At 43.0% G+C, this 23,984-nt stretch overlaps 1 protein-coding gene across 2 annotated transcripts in view; it reads left to right on the forward strand.

Moving 5' to 3' along the window:
- sema4bb (sema domain, immunoglobulin domain (Ig), transmembrane domain (TM) and short cytoplasmic domain, (semaphorin) 4Bb) overlaps nucleotides 1-22,419 on the forward strand; it is a 59,102-nt gene extending 36,683 nt beyond the window's left edge. For both annotated transcript variants that reach the window (XM_075463965.1, XM_075463957.1), the window contains exons 3-15: nucleotides 1,730-1,890; nucleotides 2,073-2,135; nucleotides 2,720-2,818; nucleotides 5,063-5,174; nucleotides 5,553-5,669; nucleotides 6,125-6,282; nucleotides 10,644-10,825; nucleotides 11,037-11,187; nucleotides 12,053-12,263; nucleotides 12,371-12,486; nucleotides 13,350-13,507; nucleotides 15,740-15,831; nucleotides 17,258-22,419. In XM_075463965.1, the coding sequence (XP_075320080.1) occupies nucleotides 1,730-1,890; nucleotides 2,073-2,135; nucleotides 2,720-2,818; nucleotides 5,063-5,174; nucleotides 5,553-5,669; nucleotides 6,125-6,282; nucleotides 10,644-10,825; nucleotides 11,037-11,187; nucleotides 12,053-12,263; nucleotides 12,371-12,486; nucleotides 13,350-13,507; nucleotides 15,740-15,831; nucleotides 17,258-18,030 (2,393 nt within the window). In that variant the 3' untranslated portion in view covers nucleotides 18,031-22,419. The remainder of the gene's footprint in view (nucleotides 1-1,729; nucleotides 1,891-2,072; nucleotides 2,136-2,719; nucleotides 2,819-5,062; nucleotides 5,175-5,552; nucleotides 5,670-6,124; nucleotides 6,283-10,643; nucleotides 10,826-11,036; nucleotides 11,188-12,052; nucleotides 12,264-12,370; nucleotides 12,487-13,349; nucleotides 13,508-15,739; nucleotides 15,832-17,257) is intronic.
- Nucleotides 22,420-23,984: the final 1,565 nt, after the last annotated feature.

Below are 23,984 nucleotides of genomic sequence, written 5' to 3' on the forward strand. Positions count from 1 at the left end.
TCCTCTTCAAAACGTGACGGTCACAGTAGGATGCAGTGAAAAAGAGGACTCCGAGTTGTTTGGTTGCTCCCATTTTTATATTAAAAAAAAAAAAAAAAAAAAAAAAAAGGAAACTGTACATCAGATCTGCAGTTCATCACTGGAGTTATTTGGAGCTGCAGGAATAAGATGATGGGAGGGTACAGTAACTCATTTGACTTATGGCCCAGCACTTGCAAGATCTATTTGAAGAGGCAGCAGAATGAAAAGAGACGTAGATTAGTGTTGCGTAGAGGAGCCCTTTACCCTGCTGCCAATACATAGTCGAGCAAAGAGAGCCTCAGCCAGCTGAGAAAAGTGGGGACGTCTCTTCTTGTGACATACATGAAATGATCTCATGGAGCCGCAGGAGCTGCTGGCTGCCTTGTGAACAATAAATGGAGGAGAACCTTCAGGACTGAGTGTTTACTGGAATGACAACAAGCCTGAAAACTTTTCCTTTGGTTCACAAGCCGATTTGACTACCTCTCTTACCTCTTTTCAGCCAGGGCCATTCCAGTGCTGGTTTTGAGGAGATCGCCAACCTGTTCTTGAGCATTGAAGGCTGGTTCCAGAATGGCTTCAACTCTCTGTCAGTCCAAAACCAGGAACTCCTTATGGTGGAGACTGAGATGTGATTGTGATGACCAAAAAGACCAGTTCAAACCTTTCAACCTTCATATTTAGAGATACTGTAGCACCTAGTCTACAGTTCCTCTACCCTAAGGAAGAACAATTACAAAAGAAGCTTCAATATGGTCATGATGAAGTGTATCTAAAAGCGTTGGTTGTAGCAAAGGCCATTTATACATGCGGACTGGCAGTATTACAAAACCGACATTGTGGAGGAGACGGTAGTTTTGTTTCCATCAAGTGTAATTTTAAGTTATGAAAAGGTTGATGGAAATAAAAGGGTTTATGCACATAATCAATCAAAGAGGAAATGGAAATATCTTTTTTTGTGAATAAATCATTTTTTATTTATTTTTTCCTCAAAATTGATCATTTGAATGATCTACCGTGCCTGCTTCTGGAGAGAAACCATGGCCAATACACACTAACATAAGAGTTTTTTTTAGTTTTTTTTTTTTTAGATCGTATATGGCTACAGTCTCATTTATGGTAGCAGGTAGATATCTGTCTGCATTGCATAGTGTGGGAATTTGGGTGTTCAACCAGTGCAGACGGGCGTAGGTAAAAAGCACAACAAAAGCACGATAGCTGCGCTGGACACTCTTAGTTGTTTAGTTTAACTCCTCAACGGAGCCGATCTCACAGCAGAGCAAAGCTGCAGGACCAACAACATCACCAACGCAGCCAAGAGCAGCCCATATTTCCAGCAACTGATGGCAACACTAAAAGAGTACAGAATATGTTGTTTATCTAGCACATGCTTTTAAGGAGAAATTTACACATGAGGAGCTCATGTGAACAGTGGACGTGGTTGTGAATTAAATAGATGACCTTAGTGAAAGATTCCCTGTCATGAACAAAAGCCACCTCACATGTTTGCAAAGTACCAATGTACTTAAACTTTCCTCGTAGTAACAAATCCAGTATCCTCTAAAAAGAAAGATGAGCCTGAGCAGATCTGTGTTTACTTGTACCACAAGCATCAGGACATGTTCTGTGCCACTCTGTTCTCTTCTGTTCTGTCCCGCTCTGAGATGATAATCTGCTGCCTGTGTGTGTATCTTTCTGCTCCATCCAGATGCAAAAGAGAGATCAGCCAAGAGATTCTCAGTGGACGGCGTCTTCAATTACACCTCTCTGCTGCTGAGCCAGGAGGACGACATGCTGTACGTCGGAGCCAGGGAGGCACTGTTCGCCCTCAGCCTGTCGGACATCAGCAAGGCCAAGCTGCAGAAGAATGTTAGTATGACAAAATGCTCCACAGGTTATCGGAGTCAATGTTGCAATCCAGCTTTATAGAATTGCTTGTCCACAAGAAATATGGAAAGTATGACTAGCCAATGATTCAGGGTAAAGTTCAGAATCAGCATGGTTGGCCTGCACTTCACACAACTTACTCAGGTTTTTCTGTTTATATTCAGCTGACGTGGGGCACTCCTGCCGGAAAAAGAGAAGAGTGCAGCTTTAAAGGGAAGAACCTGGAGGTGAGAGGCTTTTTTTTTTTTCTCTTTTCTTCCCCCAAATCGGTTCCACAAACATGGCATCGAAAGCGAAGATATTTTCCGCACAGTGTTTGAACTCCCCTTGCAGTCTCCCATTTGTTTCACATTTGAGACATTGAAAAGAGCTGAGTTTCATGTTGACAAACCTTTCCAATAGTTACAAGCCGGTTCATCAAGTGTGCTCACTCACTGGGGAATTACTCCTTTCTACTTTAGTCTGTCTGTTGCTTTGTTGTCATGCCAGCTGTTGTATCCCTGGGCGACACGCCTCGGTAATCCGTGTGCTGCGTACAACTCTGGCCTGTGTATTACAGAAAGCTCTTAAGGGCAACTGCTGTGGGATGCCGTTAGGTTTTCCCAGCAGTGTTTGAGGAAAGGGGAATACTTTTCAAACAGCTTCTGTCAAACAGTGTCTGAGGCATTTGTTTTGTATTTTCTATCAAAGAATTATATCTGATGTGTTGTATTTCAGACTGAGATTTTAAGGAGCTCTCAAGCGAATGAGTCAGTTCTATAAATTTCTTGTGAGTTTATGGACCTGACACTCCTGATTTGTTCCCATCCAGACTGATTGCTTCAATTACATCAAGATTCTTCTGCGGCTGAATAGCACTCATCTCTATGTGTGTGGCACCTATGCCTTCAGTCCCATCTGCGCCTACATAGTAAGTAACTGCAGCTCAATCTAATTGTTTACAAAGTAGTTTTTTCTTTTTTTCCTCCCATCATTTAGCAAAATCTTTGGTCTTTTTCTTTCCACTCCTCTTAATACAGCAGGTTTCAAATCCAGCTTATTTCATCCCCTGTGTCTGTATTGGATCTGTTGTGATCCAAGCGTAACCAAATCCTGCTGAGACCTTTTAGCCAGACATGGCAACAGGGGGTACACAAGCTGTGTGGTTCCCAGAGAGAGGAAAGAAGTAGATCTGTTTATCTAGCTGACGACTACATCTGGAGTGCTGGTAACCGTCAGCTAAGACGAGAGTGATTTCACTGAAAGGGAGGGGTCAATTTGAGCTCTTAAAACGGGCATTAAACTCGGCCCTTTGACGTCAGAGTGAAAAGAAAAACACGGGATGTCTCTGACCGAAAGATGACTTGGCAGGACGTTGGGCCCTGAACTGGGATTCCAACCTGAGCCCTATTGGCCATGTTGACAGAGTCCACAACTCTGTGCATATGCGTGTCAGTCAGCCCGCACATTCCTACCAGCCAGACACTCGGATATGTATATTATTAAGACTGATAAATGTGTTGTTTTTATAGCGCTTCTCAAAACAGTCACAGCCGTGTAACGGGACACTGAGGCCCGAAAGAGACGCTGAACAATCGAAAGGTCGGACATGTATTAAAACAAGCTCTAAGCAAAACAGCATCACTTATAACGAAAAGCATGAGAAGAATTTCCAGGCAACGGAGTCATTTCACACTGCCTGTCTGTTTAGACTGCTGGCCACTTGAGCAAGTTCTGTCTGTTGGTGCAAATTGTCCACATATTGTTTGTCATGTCACCCTCAATATTTATTTTCAGTCACTCACTATGTACATGAAATACTTTAAGGATGGCCCTAGTTGTCAGTGTTTGCTACAAAGGGAATTCTTTATGGAGAAGCTTTTGGTTTAGATGATGAGTAACAAAGTCTCCAATGACATTGCAGTGAAAAGAAACTTCTTTAATGACGTGTGAATTGAAGAAATATGTAATTTAAAGGAAATATTTCGTTTACGAAGGCATTTTAAATGGTTTCACTCACCGCTTTAGGCAAAGGCTCGTGCCCCTTTAGTGTTGGAACAGCCAAGAGTTTTAGCTTCAGTCTCTCTGCGAAGCCAGCGTCGTACTGGTCCTTCAGAAAGCGGTCGTCCTCTAAGCGTAGCGAACAACCCACACATTTTCTCGCCTGTGTTGCTAGCCAGGAAACGCAAACCGCAACCACTCATCCAAAATCCCTGGGTCTTTGGGGGAAGCTGAAAAAGGGTCGACTTGCCCTCACAACCAAAAACACATTTTCTTGAAGAGATCCCTGCATAGTGGTGTGGTGGTTAGCATCATTGCTTCACAGCAAGAGGGTTCCTGGTTCAAATCCTCTCTCTGTGGAGTTTGCATGTTCTCCCTGTGAATGCCCGGGTTCTCTCTGAGTACTCCGGCTTCCTCCCAACACCCAAAAACATGCATGTTAGGTTAATTGGTGTCCCTGAATTGACCCTAGAAGTGAGTGTGAGTCTCGTTTGTCTCTGTGTGGCCCTGTGATGGGCTGGCAACCTTTCGAGCAATGGCAGCTCAGATGCCAAAGATTGGCTCTCTCTGCATAAATTACTAATACATGCTTATACTTCCTTATTTTTTATTTTTCGGGTGATATTATTTTGAGCAAGAGATTAAAACAAATTCGCCACCATTTCTAGCAACAGAGGAATGCATGAGGAAAGGAGTGAAATTAATGTTCTCGGGCTGTGGTCAACGCTTGGTGAAACAACTTGGCAGGAATACAGAGAATTAGACTTTGATTCGAAAGAAGCACTGGATTGGTTTTGTCATGCGGTTTATTTATTTATTTTTTGTTAAATAATTTTTCTATTTATTTGTTTTTTTGTAATAATGAAAATGAGGACTAATCTGAATAATCTTTTAGCATCTGTTGTAGCAGACGTGCATCGTTAAAATGAACAATCCTTACAGATGCTCTCATTTAAACATGAAAAATTGCATGCAGTGTCCAAAAAGCTTAGGCTTGGTAATCTTTCAGGGCAACATTACACACATGTACGTTTCGAGGTGACCAGACTTCCAAAATGTCAGTGACCTATCTGTATTGTAATGGAGAGAATGAGGTGGAGGCCGCTGAGCTCACTTCAGCTCACTCTTTCACTCTGAGGAGAGTTTTAATTGGACTGTGCCTGATTGTCTTCAGAACACGTCAACGTTCACGCTGGAGAGAGACGAGGTGGGCGAGGTCGTGATGGAAGATGGCCGCAGTCGCTGTCCTTTTAATCCACAGTACAAATCCACTGCCATCATTGTTGGTATGTAGTAACACACGCGCTTGGTAACGGCTTCCACTTGGGAAGAGAGACATTTCTGAAGCCACTTTGATGTTTGCAGCATCTTTGATTCAGTAATGAGTCATGATGTGGCTGCTAATGTTGTTTGTCTGCATCAGACTCTCTAATAAATAGCCGGACACAAACAGACATTGTTTGTGTTCAACTTCCTTAAAAAGCAATTAGTAAGTAATTGAAGTGGATATGACGGGGAGGTGGTCTTATCCCTCACTCTGTTATGGCGCTAACGGCTCTCTTTATCACCGACTTCATCTCCAGCTTATAACTTCTTCATAATTAGTGTTTGTTTATAGCAGGTTGACTTGAATCTTGGTTCTTTTCCTTTTGTTTTTCTTCCAGATGGTGAGTTGTATACAGGTACTGTCAGTAACTTCCAAGGTAATGAGCCAGTCATTTACAAAAGCTTGGGTCAAGGAACTGCACTGAAGACGGAAAACTCCCTAAAATGGCTGCAAGGTAAACTCCCGTTTCTTTCTTTCTACGCATCTTCAAAACAGATAAGCTCCAGAAAGTAGCGATCATTAGTGAGGCGCATTCACTAATGCATGCAGGCAGAGAGTAAAGACAAGCCCTCGTAGATTGCGGGAGTCCGGGCCTATCAGCCGCCACACATGTACATCAAAACAGCCTCAGCCGTCTGCCATCGCTGCCGCCAGAGTAAACTGCACTTTGCGCACAATTAAGGCCTCTCTTGTCTTTTTATCTCTTGGTAATCCACGCAGAGTGCTCCTGATGAGGCATCTGAGTACAATTATATCGAGAATCTGGTCGCCTCTGCTCTCACGGGATTGTTTGACGCAGCTGGTTTACGATGATGCAAAAGTGACGGAACAGCTGGGCAAAAAAACAACAACCTTTGTGTTAATGATAAAGGTATAGCATGTTTACTATGTGTTTTCTATTCTTGACAGATCCGGTCTTTGTCGGGTCGGCTTACATCGAGGAGAGTCAGCCAGTAGGTAACCCGATGGGAGACGACGACAAGATTTTCTTCTTCTTTAGTGAGGCGGGAAAAGAGTTTGACTTCTTTGACAACACCATCGTGTCGAGGATTGCTCGCGTGTGTAAGGTAAGACTCGTGGGGTAAGGGTGAGGTGATGACACAAGATGGTCATGCAAAGGAAACGGGTGCAGCAGGGCTGGTCCCTCCTGTCATTAATCCTGATACAATTGCCTCAAAACAAAATGGAACGCTCCCGTGTCAAAAGCACATTTGGTAACGTTAAACTGTGTGTCATGCCTGTTTGGGTGCAATGGAAAAATGTCGCTGGTGCGTTAAAGGTTTCTCTATTTGACTGTACAAACATGTTTTCAGCAGACTTTGTTTCCTCTTGTCTGAATCATCACCTCCCTCCCTCCCTCCCTTCTCTCCCGTTTCTCTGCAATGTCATATTCCCCTCTCCTTCCATCTCCCTCACAATGTCAGCAGCACTCGTCCATCCCACCAGCTCCTTGCCTTTCTCCACCAGCCCTTTGAGCTTTGCAGGCATTATTAGTATTCAAGGGTGCTTTGCAGCAAAATGAAATGCCTCCCCCCCCTGTTTTTTGTTGCGGGCAAATTATGCAAACTGTGGCAACCGCAGATGTCCCTCGGATCATTTAAACTATCTACACTGTCTCGACTACCCAACCCCCACCCCCCACCTCCTTGAGAGTTTAGTTTGGTCGATCAACCTTGATAAACTGCTGCAGACTTTACCCCTTTTCACCCATTATGAGATCAATTAAAACGCTATGAAGCTGTGATGTACATGCTCTCAGCATCCCTCCCTGACTGATGCCTCCTGTTCATGGAGGCAGTAATGTGAGTAATCGTGGGGGCAGCTTAATGACTTGGTCCTGCAAGGCTCTGGCACTCTGTGCTGCGACACCTCTTGCAGCCGGCAGAGCAGCTCCTGGGTTCTATATATGGAAATCACTGACAGAAAGGCCCCGCAGACAGTGGCAACTTGCTGCAGTTGAACTGTGCAAGAGAGGCAGAAGAATAGCTTTTCTGCTCTGTAAAGCGCCTTTTATTTCACTGGAATGCAGCAGCTCCCTTTTTCATGGCATCTTTTCAAACGCTGTTCTGGAGCGGTGCAGTCGTGCCGCATTGGGTTTGCTCTTAAATATGCTCGATGAATGCTTGATAAGATGAACTCATCTCGATCGGTTACAAGAATCCCATTTACTGTCGAGCTGTGTGCAAAAGAAACTTGCATTGATTACCTGGTGAAGAAAATGGGCGGACAGATTTAAATTGGTGGCAATGGGTTTCATCTGCCCTTTATTAGCTCTATTTGACTGTTGCTGCAGCTGCCGTTGTAAAGGTCGGCTGTAAAATTGGTGACCGTAACACACACAAAAAAAAAAAACGATTACGATATCCAGCTTTTCCTTTCCCTTCATGCAGTAAGCCTGCACAGCGTGCTGAACTCAGAGGAAGGTTAGGTAAAACCGAGGTATGAAGACTCCTCCCTGCCGGCAGGCTCCATATCTAACACACTTGTGCGAACTGACAGAAAGAACACACCATTTCCTCCCGTGTCCCAGGCCAAGTAGTCCAGTAATACTGGAATGTGGTTTTATTTAATATCTGAATCCTGTCCGGTGTGTAGGTTCATCTGGGCGTACGCTTAGAAGGAGAATGTGTTTCTCATCAGATAAGATAAATATTAAAAAAAAAAAAAAGAATAACAACGTGACAGTGTTGGTTTTTTGTTTTGTTTTGTATTTTTTTTGATGGAGTATTGTAACTACTGCTTTACTTGAGTTTGCCAAGAATTCCTGCTTCCGAGTTGTTGTGTTTTTTTTTCTCCCTCCTTTCCTATCGGTCCCCCTCCCTTCTTCCACTCCTTCTTTCTTGTGTTTATTCAGGTGTGCTCACTAAGGGACGGTGGAAAGCAGGCAGATTATGAACACTGTGCAGCAGCATTTTTCCTTACCTCGTGTTCACCTACTCCTGAAGTTGATAAACACGAGGAATCTCAAGTGGGATAAAAACGTGTGAGGGGCGGATAGCGTAGCAAAGAGGAGCGTTTTGGAGGGCCAGCTATCAGAGGGGAGTGGTTGCAGCGATTGAAAGTACAAGCTTTGCAGCAGAGCACAGCAACAACAAGCAGTGGACAGCTGAGAGAGCAGGAATGTGGGCTCCTCGTTATACAGACAGACTGCCAGAGCAGCCTTGTAATTGGTTCCCAGGCCCTGCATCAGTCCCTCAAGGGTTCAACTCACTTCCGAGCGCAGTGATTGTTTGTGTGTGACAGCACACAAAAGGAGGAGGTAGATACAGTTTTGAACTTAATCTCCCCAAAGGTGATTCACCCTTTTCTACCGTTATGAAGGAGTTTTTCTGGGTTTTGAAGGAGTTGCTCATGGGATAGTTTGGATCTGATGCAGTGCAACTGCCCTGAGATTGGGCGCGACCACTTGTTTTGGTCCTCCTCCTTCGGCTCCTCCTGCGATTTCCTGCTCGTTGGCTGGGAGTGTGTTGGAGGAGTGCCTTTCTGTGCGTGTTTATAAGCGGTTCGGTAATTGCTAGTAATGGCTAACTCATCTGAAAGCTGTTGGGAGTGAAAACCTCATCTGTGTGTTGGGGGAGACATCAGACGTGAGCCACTGATCTTGATTTCAAAGCTGTAATTAATAACTTACTGTTGTTTTTCCATTTCCACATTTCCTCTCCTTCAAAGAGGAACTGATAGTTTGAGCTCTTTTTATGCGGAGAGTTGGTTGTAAAATATTTTTTGTAACTCCACGGGAAAGGATTTCAACACATCAGATTGCATGAAGACATTGAACTCCTGCTTCTGATTACTGTTTGTTCGGCTTATTTTATTTAAGAGGTCATGAATGGTCACTAAAACCAGTATTTCTTTCCTTATTTGACCTCAACTGTACCCTTTGACACAAAGGGGATAGATTGCGGCATGATTTCAAAATACTCTGGGTTTTTCCAGCTGCAGTTCAATTGCAACGTACATTATTTATTGGGACTTTGTGATACGTTTCTAACTTTTGTACTGTCTGACAGTAGAGGAGCTTCTCCTCATGAATCTGCTGCACGTTCCTTTATGAAGCCTTGAACCCATGCACATCACCAAAGAATAGGTTTCCAGGTCTGCAGCTGTCTTCAGTTGGGAATTTGAGCTTACACTTCACATCCTCACAAAACTACAGTCAGCGAAACCCGGGTTAGACCGGGTGATTTGGTCACTGCAGAATATTCCACTCCTTTGCCTTGAAAACCTCCTGGTTTGCGTTCACATATGTTTTATGCATTGGGTCCTCGTCCATCTGTACAGAGAGGCGTAGTTAAATCAGAATCAGAATGTATGGACACTTCAGATTTCATTTGAATGGATCCTGTCACATGATCAATAAAAACTGGTGTCACACTGCCACTGAAAGCAGCCAAAAATTTAACAGATGATGCTTTGGATCGCTGTTTAATTTTTCTTCTCAGGATTCTGGTATAAGTTCAAGTTTTAAAGATGGTTAGTCTCATCTGGCCTTTCTATTATTGAAGCTCGCAGGCAGGTTTTCAGCTATGGAAAGGATCCTCTGATCATCTATGGCTGTTGTAAACCATTGTTTTTATGTTGAAGAGCTCACTGGTTCATGTTCCTGAACTCTTTCTATTGAATTGGTTTATTAGCCAAAACATTACTTGTTTCATTTGCACTGAAAGCTCATTTGACTGTATATTGTGGGTTCGGAGCAATAGCTTCCAAAAAAGCTTCCATCTCTGGACCTTTAACCTTCTTAATTAGATGGTTTGATAATGAACAAAAAGCCTGCACCTGTTCACGAGGTGCCTTTCAACTCGACTGTTCAATTACGTTTGAGCCTCTGAAAAGTATCGATCTAAATGTTTAAGATGTTCGATTCCGAAATTCTTCCTCCGGTTTAATTGTAAATGTACATTAAAGCTGAGAGTCTGCTCCGTAAGCCCACATTCATTATACAAGTGTGCCTTGTATACTTTTCTGGAAACGGCTTTGATTACAAACTGGGTGAATGGCAGTGACCTAAATCTGAAATAGTTTGCGCTCTCATTAAGTAGCTGTTCCCTTTGGCTTCAAACGGTAAATGTAAACTCCAATTGAGGGCTAACTAACGGTTCGCTTACTCACTCCTGTTTCTGGAAGTCCTGGCTTTTTTTCAGAAGCCAGGACGTCTTTTACACAGCAGCTGCAACCTCTCCGGCTGAAATCAGATTTTCACTTGTATCAGAGTGGAACTCCCGCCCACTGCTACGGCTCACCTGCTTGTGAAACACGCTCCTGTTCACCCGTGTCCTCTCCTGCCACTGGGTCATCAATAGGCCTGTATCCACACCCCAAATGAAAGATTAAGTCCCCTTCGAGCTCACACAAAGAAATAATTTATGGGAAATGAAGTCTTCTTTGATATTTTTGCAACATGCTGAATCTCCTGATCTCCTCTCAGGGTGACAAGGGAGGTGAACGAGTGCTGCAGAAGAAATGGACCACCTTCCTGAAGGCTCAGCTCCTGTGTTCCCTCCCCGACGACGGCTTCCCCTTCAACATCATCCAGGATATGTTTGTTCTGAAGCCCATGGGAGACAGCTGGGAGAGCACAGTGTTCTATGGCGTCTTCACCTCTCAGTGGTGAGACACAAGTTCAGGAAGTGGTTCAGACTGTGGCCACGCTGTATGTCAGCGGTCCTTTATGTCACACGCAGGCGCTGCTCTCACACGCCGTCCTGAGCCCCAAAAACACCCTAAGCAGTTTGATGGGTTACACTGTCAAATGCTATTTTCACAGGTATTCACACAAGTCAAAATCATTACAACTGTACATTTCTCCATTTGTTTGCAGGTATAAAGGGGCATCGGGAAGCTCAGCTGTGTGTGCCTTCAGCATGGCGCAGGTGGAAAGAGCCTTCAGCGGCCGCTACCGTGAAGTCAACAGGGAGACCCAGCAGTGGTACACCTACAACCACCAAGTACCAGAGCCACGGCCCGGGGCGGTGAGTCATGAAGGCAAAACAAACATCATTTAGGACAACAGTACAACTTGTTTTGATTCAGTTTGTGCATTCAAGTGACATCAGAGGAACACGAGTTCACAAAACGACTACAATCAGAGGTTGTCGTACCGCCTGGAATATGTGCTTTAGTTATCACATGCTCTAAAAGTATATTATAGGCTTCTAAAGATCCACCTAAAGATGTAGCCCGGAGCTCCTCAGCTTGTGAGCCTGATCTATGGCAGATGCTCTGCTTTTATTTTCGTGACTCAAAGATGGGATCCAAAATTGCTGCTTTGCCAATATATTTTGGAGGCATTTTTAATCCCAAACAAACTAACAATATATATCCCATTTTTATTTTAATTACAAACAGGGATACACAGCAAAAGGAACACTCCAGTTAAAGTTTACATGGATAAAAGCTGTAAAGGTAATGGATCCAGATACAACAAAGCGTTAACTTAAATGTTTTCAAAAGGAAAGTAAATGGTCCGGGATAAGGAGTTAAAAATGACCAAAGGTTACAGAAGACATCATTTTTACGTTGTAAAGACTTCCAGGTTTTCAGAGCACAGACACTAAAAGCAGTTTGGTATGGACTGGGGGTACCAATGCAGCACTGATGTGAGGTAAGAAGGTGGCTTCTCAATGAGAGTCGTACAGATTAACGTAAACTCAGCTCTGCAGTAGGATTCAGTGTTAAGCTCTACAAGCAATAAAAACCTTTGTGCAGATTGATTAACAGCATCTATGGCATCATCGTAATCCAAAATAACAGTGAAACTATATTTGAAAGAAATGATTGTATGTGTGCACTTATAGATTTATTTTTTTATTTTTTCCCCATCTCATTCTTCTACAGTGTGTGACTAACCATGCCAGGCAAATGGGCATCCAGTCATCCTTGCACATGCCCGATAAAGTGCTCAACTTTGTCAAGGACCATTTCCTGATGGACAGCGTGATCCGCAGCGCTCCGCTGCTGCTGAAACGCAGCGTACACTACACCCAGATCGCTGTTCACAAGATCCAGGGCATGGAACGGGCCTACGACGTGCTCTTCATTGGGACAGGTGCAGCTTGTCACCACAGCCAATCGCTTTCATGGAGAGGAATACGGTGCCATTTGCATCATCGTGACCACATTATGACTCACTTCCACTACTTCTGTTTCTCATAGATGATGGAAAGCTTCACAAGGCCATCAATGCCAATGATAAGATGCACATCATAGAGGAGATGGTTCTGTTCGCTGAGCCTCAGCCTGTGCAACACATCGAACTCGATCCTCAACGGGTAAAAATCAAGCAATTCAGTGCAGAAACCAATTAAAGTGCAGATGCTACAAATGATTATACACATGTAATAGTTACTATTGTACTCTCTTTTCTCAATTTCTATCAAACGTTAATTCATTTTCAATCAATGAGGATGTGAAAGGGCACACTCTGGCTGCAGTTATTTTCCTCCACAGGGGCCAATCCATTGAGTTTTGCAGTAAGTTATAGCGCTGTCTGGAGTAGCATTTATTATCCTCTCTGGCATCTTACCCAGGGCTAAATTTCATTACCTTTTCTTCCTTTATTACATAAAGATCTCTCCTCTGCCCAGTGCTGCCAAACTGCAATCTTATCTGCCATTATGTCATTCTAATAAAGTCTAAGATTCTTTTTGCGAGTGTATTCTTAGCTCCAAATGGGGACATGAAAGAGTAAGGTGGAATCCACTTGATGTCTATCTAATGCACCATTAGATAAGCTGGCCTAAAAATAGACTGTTTGAGAAGAAGGGGTACACTGTGTGTTAGGACGACTGCACCATGGGGTGGGGAAAATCATGTGTTAAACACATGTCGACGTGAAGAGTATTCAAACTGCAAGAGAATGAATAGAATTTGTTTCGTAACTAACGCTCTTTTGATTTTGAACACGTTATCACAAAGTTTAAATTCCACTCAGCTGGATTGAAGACAGAGAGCAGCTGGCCAGAGTTAGCTCATTATGCAGGTTATGCCCCTCTGTTTCCACCAAGTAATTGTTTCAGCATGGTTTCCCCTTTTTGAAATCAGAAACCCAGAACCAGAAGCGGAAGGCCTCTTGGGTCCTGAATTCACCTTTGGTGTCGCACACACACTCACAGATGTTTTCTGTCTTCTGCAGGGTCTATTGTTTGTGTCGTCCTACTCGGGCTTGGTGGAGGTTCCCGTGGCCAACTGTTCCAACTACCTGAGCTGCGGCGAGTGCGTGTTGTCCAGAGACCCCTACTGCGCCTGGACCGGGCGGCTGTGCCGGGACGTCAGGATGGCTCCACCCGACAGGTGAGATGTCCCAGTAAGGTCATTGGCACCGTTTGACATGTACTGCGACATTGGAGCAACGTTAAAACTAAACATTTCTAATATCCCTACTTTTAATTTGTCCGACCGCTGCATTTGGTCATAAGCCTCTATAACAAAATGGTGCTTTTGCTTTTCTTTTTAAAGGCCTACAGAAAGCTGACACTACACCCAATACATAATGATAATACATACACAGAGGAACAATAATGATCATTGGACTCTACACCAAAACATTTCATAAATGCATGAAATTTGCGATTTTGAATTTGCCGCTAGGAAACCTCCTAGAAAATCCGTGTGACGTCACAAGTGCATGGTTTTTCCTGGTTGCCGTGTTGCCAATTTAGCGACTTTGTCAGAAGACAGAAGCACTGCAGGACGGCGGCAACCCGGCATACCGTCATTTCCTGTCAAAACGGCAGTTTCAAGCTAGCTACAACGAGGGTAGGTTCACTTCCTGTTTTCAAAACAACGGCACGTAATGGCTTCCCTATGATAAAAGGCAACGGGTATTTTATTTTGTCAAAATAACCGGAAGTGCGTTGCTCAATGCGGCTAGCTTTAGCAGCGCCGAATTCGTCGGAACAAAATGGTAAACAGCCGGTATTTTGTCAGGTTTTCAACACGTTGGGGATCTAAACGACTACTTTCTCACCTGAAAAGTTTCAAATGTTGCGGGGACAGAGGAAGCAGAGAGACCTGCGGTCGGAACTTGTGTCTGTGCCTCCCTGTCCGCCTGCCTCCTCTCTGGTGAAATCAGCCGGAGCCATCCCGCCATGTTCAGCTCCCTGCGGTGCGGACACTCAGGGGGAATCCACCTGGCGGAGAGCGGACACACCGCGGGATGGTTGCCCTGAAATCAGCCGGCAGAGCGATCATCAAGAGCCCCGACGTGGACATGATCGCTCTGCCGGCTGATTTCCACTCTCCACCTGGCAGAGTGTGTTCGCTCTCCGCCAGGTGGATTCCTGTCCGACCGCAGGTCTCTCTGCTTCCTCTGTCCCCGGTGGTGTGAGCTGCTGGTGCTGAGGGCAACACACGCACTTCGTACATCTACTCGCAATAAAAACTGCACTGAACCCAACGTTTTATATTTCCAAGCGACGTCCCGCGGCACACATCGAAATTTACCTTGAAGAAGTTGTCCAGGTCTGGCAAACTGCTGGCTTCGCTACTAGAACTACTGGTATCAGACATGTTTATTGTTTGTTGCACTCGTGACGTCACGCACCTGTCGTCGGTTTGCCAAAATTCGAATCAAAAGTGGTGATAGTTTATTGGGTCTAATCAGGACTATCCAGGGACCTAAAATTATTTTAAAATCATAAAATAATTCCATGGTATATAAGGAATCGATCTGCCATTTCAGTTTTGTGCAAAAAATCACCTTTCTGTAGGCCTTTAAATATTATATTAACATTGAAAAGTGTTGAATATTTAAGAAAATGTATGGAATTTAACAATTTTTTTTCACTTGAATTTTAAAAATCGGGGCAAATAAGTAGCTTTACCTGCATGTCAGAAAACAACGAGGCTAAAAGTCTGCATGTTGGGTATTTAGGCGTCATTACGAGTGCACCATTACAGTATTAGCCTGGCAATGCAGAAATGCAGTAATTGGGATAATTACCACTTTCCCCAATTTTGTTTAAAAATCTTAAATCCAAAGAAATAGGTTTGCCATTAACTTTGCAGACTTGTGGTCATAAAACAAAGACCTTAAATCTATTAAATTCTAAGACAGGAATTAGCCATATAGAATTGGTTAAAGCTATCACAATATTGGTGTTTAATTGTTTCCATCATTAGAGCTGACACATTTTTTTTCCCCCCAATTCCAAAAATTCAAGGTGGTACTTGATTAAAAGTCAGAATCTTCACAAATTCAATGAGGTTCTTTTTTTAATTAGTATTTGCTACTCAGTCTGTACAGGAGGACGTGCACTTAAACCTTAAACGACCACATGATTTAGTTTTTGTTGTGAACATTCACCCAGACAAACTCATGAAATAATCACTTAAAGCTCACGGTCATGTGCCTGTGCTTGTGCTTTTAACAAAGAGGATCGGCCTCTTAGTCACGCTGATGAAGCTGAACACACAGATTTTGAAATAACGGGCTTGGGAAGAGGAGGTGAATCCATATAAGGTGCCTGTAATTCCAGCTGCTTCCCCTCACTCTGTTGTTTTCGTTGGTATGTTTTGTTTCAGCCACTGGCAGCAGGACGTGGAGGAGGCTGACACATCAGCGATTTGTAACAGGACTGTTTCCAGCCCCAGATCTGCCAGACCAGCGGCTTCTCGTGAGTGTGTTCAGTCTGCGCACTGGTCTCTAATTTCAAGTGTTGCGATCTACTTGACGCATCCCGCAAACAACATGCACAAAGACGAGATGAAACATGTAATTTCTGGAAATGAAGTTGGGTTCCAATTCTCACACAACCGTGGTCCGTAGTTGGTGCATGCTACCCTTACATGACAACTTGTGCAACAGTTCAATGGAACATTTCAACATTTGCTTTCTTGTGTAGTTACAGTAGATAAAAGGTTTGATACACATACAGCAATGAGCAAAAGTCTTGATCCGCCCCTCATTTCTTTATGTTTTGCCTCCAAGCAGCCAGACTTTCTTGTCATCTTTTTAAGTGTTCTTGAGCGAAAGGTTTTCTGAAGTTTTTTTTTTTTTTTTTTTTTTTTTTTTTTTTTTTTTGATCACTGGCTGCTTGTTCATATTTTCAGTCCGGTTCTTGCATCTGACCATTTCCAGAGGAATGTGTCTTTTGTTTCTTAAGCCACTTAACACTGACTCAGTTGAATGGGTCATTCAAGCGTTAAAAAAGCCATTTCACCTAAGAAATGAACCAGTATTGTGTCTACACATAACAAATAACCCAGCAAAGAGCCAATTTTAAATTGTATCTTTTGGCACTTTGCTAGCAGCTTGTCACTAGGACCATGATTCATTCCCATTTCTTTAGTTGCATCTACAAAAATACCAAAAACAGTATGATGGACCTAAAATAGTATTTTTGTACCATGAAAGTGATTTCCAAAAGCTATTGGCTGAAGACGTCATATCATCGGCATGTGTTACTTTAAGAATTGGAGAAAGCTGAAGTGACTGCTGTACCTGCCACTTCTTTTGTCGTCTAAATAGCATCTGAAAGCAATATCCTCAAGAAGTAAGAAATAAATCCTTCAAAGACCTGACACAGGACCTAAGAGAAGCATCTGGCCCATCAGTTGATCCATCTACTGCTGGCTGAAGCCTTATCAGAAATGGTCTCCATGGAAGGGTGGCTGTCGAGAGGCCATTCTTTAAGAAGGAGAAACTGGAAGAAAAGGACGATTTTATGTCGAATGACGCAAGAACTAGACTGTCAATCAGTGGCAACGGGTCTTATGGAGGGATGAATCCTCCACAGAGCCCGGACCTCAGCATTATTGAAGCAGTGTGGGATCATCTACGTTTGCATGATTCAATAAATCACTGCAACTATTTCCTGGACTATGAACTAGGGGCTTTCTAACTCTACCCTATTTACGTGCATAATGATAATTATAATTATTGTAAGAAGGAAAAAAGACCCATCCCCGTCCTACTTCCAAAAAAAACCCATCAACATGGCATTTATCCTCACGTTTGATTGTATCTGGCATTTGTTTTAAAGGGATCTTGAGTGTTTTAAAACCATTTCTTTTTTTTTCTTTTTTTTTCTTTTTTTATAGGTGGCTCCCATTGCAAACTCATTACGATCCCAGCTAACACCTTTCGAGTCCTACCCTGTAAGCGGCGGTCCAACTTGGCGCAGAGAAGGTGGCATTACAGTGACAGCGCCAGCCAGTTCCTCTACGCCACCCCAGAGGGAAACCTTGTAGTGGTGGCCCAGTCCCACAAGATGGAGACCTACGAGTGCTGGTCTGAAGAGGAAGGATTCCGCCAGCTGTTGGCCAACTACTGCGTGAGGGCGGAGCCCCGCCAGGAAAGCACAACTCTGATCGGTCATTCACGCACACCTCACGTTGCGCAGGAGGAAACCATCATCATGCCCGGCGTGTCTCGCTCTGAGCAGGTCCACATGAAGACGTACTGGAACGAACTCATCGTGGTGTGCGCGCTGTTGGCGTTCTCCCTCGTGGTGTTCTCCTTGTTCGTCATCTACAGGAACCGAGATCACATGAAGTCCATGCTGAAGCAGGGCGAGTGCCCCAACATGCAGCAGAAGAAGCCGAGGATCGTGGGAAAGCCCACTGAGAGCTTACCCCTCAATGGCAACACAATCCCCGTTTCTACATCGGATCACAAAGGCTACCAGACGTTGAATGACAACTACATCTGCAGCACCCCCACACACGAGTCCTCGCCAGACAACAGCAAGAGCTTCTCCGAGTCTTCCGACCGGCGGCCGCTTAACGTTAAAGAGAGCCACGTGGAGTACTCGCCGACCTGCCCTCGGCCCAGAGTGAGGTTAGGCTCCGAGATCAAAGACTCCATCGTATGAGAGCACAGCATTCGCTAAAAACGACGAAACCCTGCATTTCCATGAGGATACAGGCCACCGAGCAAAGGAGAGGAGCACTGGACATCCTCCTACATCACAGCACAATTTTTATTTTAGCCATCTTAGTTCTGTGATCAATGCGGAGGTCATTTCATTTAACCATGTCCACTCCAAAGCCAGAGGTTGTTCCGGTTTGCTGCGAAAGGCAAGAAGAGGAGGCGGCATGACACTCCGTTTTCAACCAGGATAACAAACCATGGCAGCTGCTGAAAATAATTTTAAGTTGTTTTTGAGTCATCCTGCAGGGCACTAACACCATACGTGTGTGTGAACATTTGGACCGGGTAATATAGGTAGAAGCAAATAATTAAACTATAAACAGAAGACCTTCTTCTGTTACCACAGTATCTCTTAGGTATACGTGCGTAAATTATTCAGTCTAGATGTCTGTCACACACAATTCCAGCAAGACAAACTAATTCTAAATTACTGATAGTTATCCAGGCCTGTTTGAGTATAAGTAATCTTGCACATTTTCTGCAGGAGGTGGCCCCCCCACACTTCTGTTATTATGCACACTAGAGCCAAGCTACAGCTATATGGTGACCAAGCGTTCAGGTTTAGGTGAATATTATCCATGTAATGCCTTTTCATTATTATCAACGCATTATGGAGGCAAGTCAGACACACATTTGTCCTGTTTTGGTGAGTAAATGTCATCACTGTACGAAGACTGTGTTTCACACAAAACTGCCATGGACCAGTTTAGGGCGAGACTTGCATTTCTTCTCATCTGGGACAGACTTGTTCTACAGTATTAACCTGCAGGTGCCATGATGGTAAATAATGGACTGTGACACGCATGCCCAGTTTTCTGAGGCGAATATGGAAAAGAGAGACCTGACACTGCAATTGCAGAGAGGCTAGTGAGGGGTTGGGGGGGTTGGGGAGGGGGGTTGAGGACATCCACACCTTCTAACATATTCAGGGCAGCACTGAAATCATCGTGTGTACTGTGCCAAAAAAAAAACAGGAATAACTTGATTGTCTTCTCTAAATGCAATAGTGCCATCCTGTCATGACCATCTCATGCTTTGTGTTAGCATTGATCACTGTTGAAGAGCACATGGTGATGGACCCATGGGTTGGGTTTCACTAAAAAAAAGTATTGTGGCACTAATGCTAAATAAATGTGAAATTCAAGTTGGGAATTTCTCAAAGACTGTTAGAACTTTAAAGAATGCGTTGGGCAAAATATCTGATCTTCGTGTAAAATGGAACTGTGGCCAATGGACATGGCGTGGATATTGAATGTCGTGTGGATGTTAAAATTCCAGTTTTTCTTCTGCCTTCTTACTGTAATACAGGTACAGCCACTTGGAGACCGCTGAGCTTGACTGGCACCAACAGTAGAAACCTTTTGGTTTTGTAAAGTGCTTATAATCTAAGTCAAGATGTTTAAATCAGAGAATAACTAATGGCAAACATTGCTGTAGGTAGGGAAGAGATAAAAGCGTGTGGCCTCGTGGCCAGACTACAGCTACATGGTGTAATTAGGTAGATACAAAGAACTTTGTGTAACCTACACCCCCAGCTAGCCAGGTTGCATGTCTTACTTTCACGGCATTCACCACACTCAGAGGCCAAGGGGATGCTAATGTGACAGCACAAGTAATCAGGGTTACAGGTTTGCACCTTTCAGTACCATTGGCTGGTTTTTAATAATGCAACTACTGAGAGACGAGCGGTGTGGCTGCTAAGAATGATGAATCTTTAGATATTAGTCATAATGGGGACCAGTGCAGCCATCCCGAAACACTTTCATTCATAGTGCATAAACCTTTCGAGACTCCAGCAGAGATTTCCAAAGATGTGGGAAGCTGACCGTGTTCTATAAGTCCCATTTAGAACCATCTACACGACCATAAGGACAACATGGCACCACGTCGCCACCTCACTGTATTGATCAAGTAACTCCCGGTATCAACGTTTTGCTACTTCGGACAGTGAGCAGATGACAAAATGCAACGTAACTGCTACAAGTTGACAAAGTAACTGCTCAGCATACTGCGCTACAGTGGTCAGTGTTTCCCTTATTTGGTCTGAGTTTTTGTTGTGTATATACGGTACCTGTGCTTAATATTGTGTGTTTTCAAGGGACCTTGTGCAAGATGTGTTGTAGAGGTAGTCTTAAAACTAGAGAGTGAACACTGCTGAGTTTTTTGTTTTTTTTTAAACATATTCATAGTGCTTTACTGCTAACTTCAGCATATATTTCACCACGCAGTCCATTCAGCAACTTTGATGCTTTTTTTAATCAAGCACATCAAAACAGGAGTTTTTTGGTTTTTTTTAGTTTTTTTTTTTTATCCACGTCAATAAAAGGGTTAGTTTGGGATGGATGAAAATAAGCAAACGTCACCTTATTGCTGAGAGTTTGATGAGATGTTTGACACGGATCATATCTGCACACTAATTCTGGCATCTATTTTCAAACTGCATACATGTGATGCACAAAGTGCGGATGCCTTTAGGCTTTGCCATGTATTCCAATGCATAGACGGTTGCACAAAGCAAATACCAAATAAGGATGCAAAAGTAAAGTTCATAGAAATGGAAGCTTTAGCAGTCGGAAAGCTTGAGTGAAGAGTGAAGCTAATGGATTGAATTGGCTCTTTTAGAGTTCAAATCATTTCATGGACTGACTGAAAACGTGGATGTCAGTTCTGACGTGTTATCGAGTTGGAAATTAAACTTTTGCTGGAACTTTCATCATTTTGTTGCCATTAAACCACCTCTATGAGGCTATGGCTAATAGCTGGTTGGCTTGGCTTGCCATTGAGACTCCAAATGGAAGGAAAGTGAATGCAGTTTGTTGCTGTTTTTTTTTTTTTCATTTTTTTTTTTTTTTTTTTTTTTCTCCTTTTTTCTATTAAGTGGATAACCAAGTCTTGCTGCATGCAAAGATGATCAACACTTTTAACGCTTTCTGGCAACCTGACATTGCTGTAGTCAGCCAGAGTCCAAGAAGTAATTGTTTTCGGCCAATAGTTTAGCAAATACCTTCCCCTGAAAACATATTCTCATCCTTTGGTTGTTGTACATTAAAGAGTGATACAGATACTATGGGTTCAGACAAGCGGCTTCCTCTTCATATCAGCCTCTGCAGTAGGCTAAGCTAACAGGTTTTTAGGGGTACTGTACAATTACAAGTATCAAACTTCTCATTCAACTCTCATCAAGAAACCAAAGGCTGTTTATAAGAATGTTTCCTGTTGCAAGCTGAGACTGAACAGATAAACCCAAGGATTTTATTTCGCAACAGATCGATAATGAATTAGATTGTAAAGGCCTTTGTGTAGAGTAGAGAATAGTTTCGCCTCTACCAAGACCGCTTTTCTAAATCCTCAGAAACCTGTGTTGAAGTGCTTGGTGGATAACTGCACTACAAAGAAAAAAATAAAATAAATGCCTTTACAGTAGGTGTCAAGTTACTTTGCCTTTAGCCTTGTGCCACGTTGTACTCTACCCTGCAGTGACCTCGCCAACAGAAAAGTGTTGAATGGCGTGATTGTAGCCCTCAGTGGGCACACCTTACTCCACATGACAACACGGGTCAGTAGTAAATTTGCAGTATCCTTAAAGCCACCACCAACTTTCTCGGCATAAAAGGCTGGAAGCTGCTTAAAATATTGTCGCATTCTGTCGCCTTTTGCTTCTGTAAAAAGTGATTGTAGAAACGCAGGAAATGACATCTCTAGAGGTCTGTGTTGAACCATAATACTCTGTAATCTGACATGGAAAAGCTAAAGCTACAATACAGTTTAACCTCACTGGATAATATTACAAAAAGAGAAACTGTCATGAACGTTGGAATTTATTATCGACATGCTTTTTTTTTTTTTTTTTAAATAAAAAGCAAACATTATTACAATAAACGATGGGTCATTTCAGTAGCTCCTCAGTAATGAAACATTCTGTACTGGATATGAATGTAGCCAAGCCAACTATATATTCTGTAGTCTACTTTCCTAAAACGGCTTCAGTAGGCAGTCTGTTGCAACGTCTTTTCAGGATTTAGCTGAAATGGTCATAGCTACAAAGAAACGGCACAATAGAAGTAATGAATCCTTTGTGCTGCATGATATAGTCCTAAAATGCAAGCACAGCTCCAGATCCTCCATATCGGCTCGGCCATGGGACACGACGGCATTGCCTCGGCATACTGAACACCATAAGCTTAGTTGACTGAATAACTATTAGACAAATGTGGTCTTGCCTGCATGATTTATTCTTTCTTAATTATTTGTTGTGTACAAATAACATTGTGAACTGTATTTTTTGTATCATTGAGATTGTGACTGTTGTTTTTATTATATTGTACATAAAAAGCACTTTATTTTAATTTTTTAAGATAAATGAATAAAATACATGTTTTGACAAATGCACGTGTGCTGTAGGTTACTGAACACCTTGATGTTATGACACGGTCAGTGGTCCACACATGGAGGGTCTTTTTAAGCTCGCCCAAGTTCAATAAAGCAGTTAACATGTGTTTCTCATTCACCCAATACAGCTCTTCTTAACACCGACGGATCCATATATATGAGAGAGAGATAGACATGCACTATTTATACCGTATGCAGCGCTTTCTCTACAGTCACACACAAATGAACAAGTTGGTTGAAGGAGTTCAGTGTCTCACCAAAGGGCACTTTTACATGTGAAAATATGGGGACTGAACTGCCGACCTTTAGTTTGGAAGACGACCGCACTAACAGTTGAGACGTTCAGCTCTGCGAGGCACACAAAGCACCTCATTGTCATGAGACAGAAGTGCAAACCTTACAGTTGAAATGCGTTTCTTTGGACAATAAAATCAATTTATTGCTGGTTTTCATTAAGCCATCAAATAAAGTGACATTTTAATTATATTGCTCAAAGAACTAAAATCATCAAATTGCATTAAGTCTTTTACATATATTTCTCTTTTTTTTTCACAATGTGATCTGCTTTAGCTAAATTACAGACTGGTCATGTCACAAACGGGTAAACTACATATAAAAGATGGACATAGCAAACCGTGACGCCACCGATCATTCTGTGAACTGCTGCTTGGAGTTTGGATTTTGCCCATCCCTATCTTGAGTTGTTGCAAAGAACCTTTGTTGCTGGAAAGCGACTTGCCGTAACTGAGGTTAAAATTAAACTTGCTCTCTTACAGAAAAGCCAGCAGGAGGGCATCGGATCATCAGTCAAGCTGATGTATTATGCAGAAGGTTATAGAGTGAGTCCATCCCTGAGTGGTTCAAAATTAGCAACGCTGAAGTTTTCGGAGTTTCTGTGGTCAGACCTGATCTCCATTGAGGTGCTGTTGTAGGTCCTGAAAAGAACCGCTCATGCTCACAGGTTATCAAATGTGGCCGCATTGAGCAGTTAGACAAATAAGAATGGGCCAAAACTTAATCGCAGCAAAGCCAAACTGATTTACAGTTCATTGAAGTAGTTGATTTGCAGTTGTATAAAGTAAAACGGTGCCTTTGAAGTTGATCAAAGTTTTTGTTGTATAAAAATCTGATCAAGTTTAGCATAAGATACGCAAAAGAAACCAAGAGGGTGTAAAACACTTCAGTTGCACTTCCTCTGCCATCATCAAGCCGGTCAGCACCCGTTAATTCACTTCCAGTCAAACGCAGAGCAATATTAGTTCATTGATATATTTTTAATCACAGCTACTGCAGTCAATATGCAAGTCTGAGCATACTTCAGCACATGAGTACCGCATATAACTGTCCACCATTCTCACAAAACATCTGCAAACATCCAGGCAGTCTGAATAATTTACACCAGACTGCATTATAATGAGGCCACGCTGAAAGACGTGCATCATCTGTTGCTGTTGTGCACTGACAGCTTTAATCTGACTCTTCGTTGCTCCGCAGGCAGCAGTTACA

Source organism: Odontesthes bonariensis, chromosome 1 (assembly GCF_027942865.1).
Source record: "Odontesthes bonariensis isolate fOdoBon6 chromosome 1, fOdoBon6.hap1, whole genome shotgun sequence".
NCBI classification, from domain to species: domain Eukaryota; kingdom Metazoa; phylum Chordata; class Actinopteri; order Atheriniformes; family Atherinopsidae; genus Odontesthes; species Odontesthes bonariensis.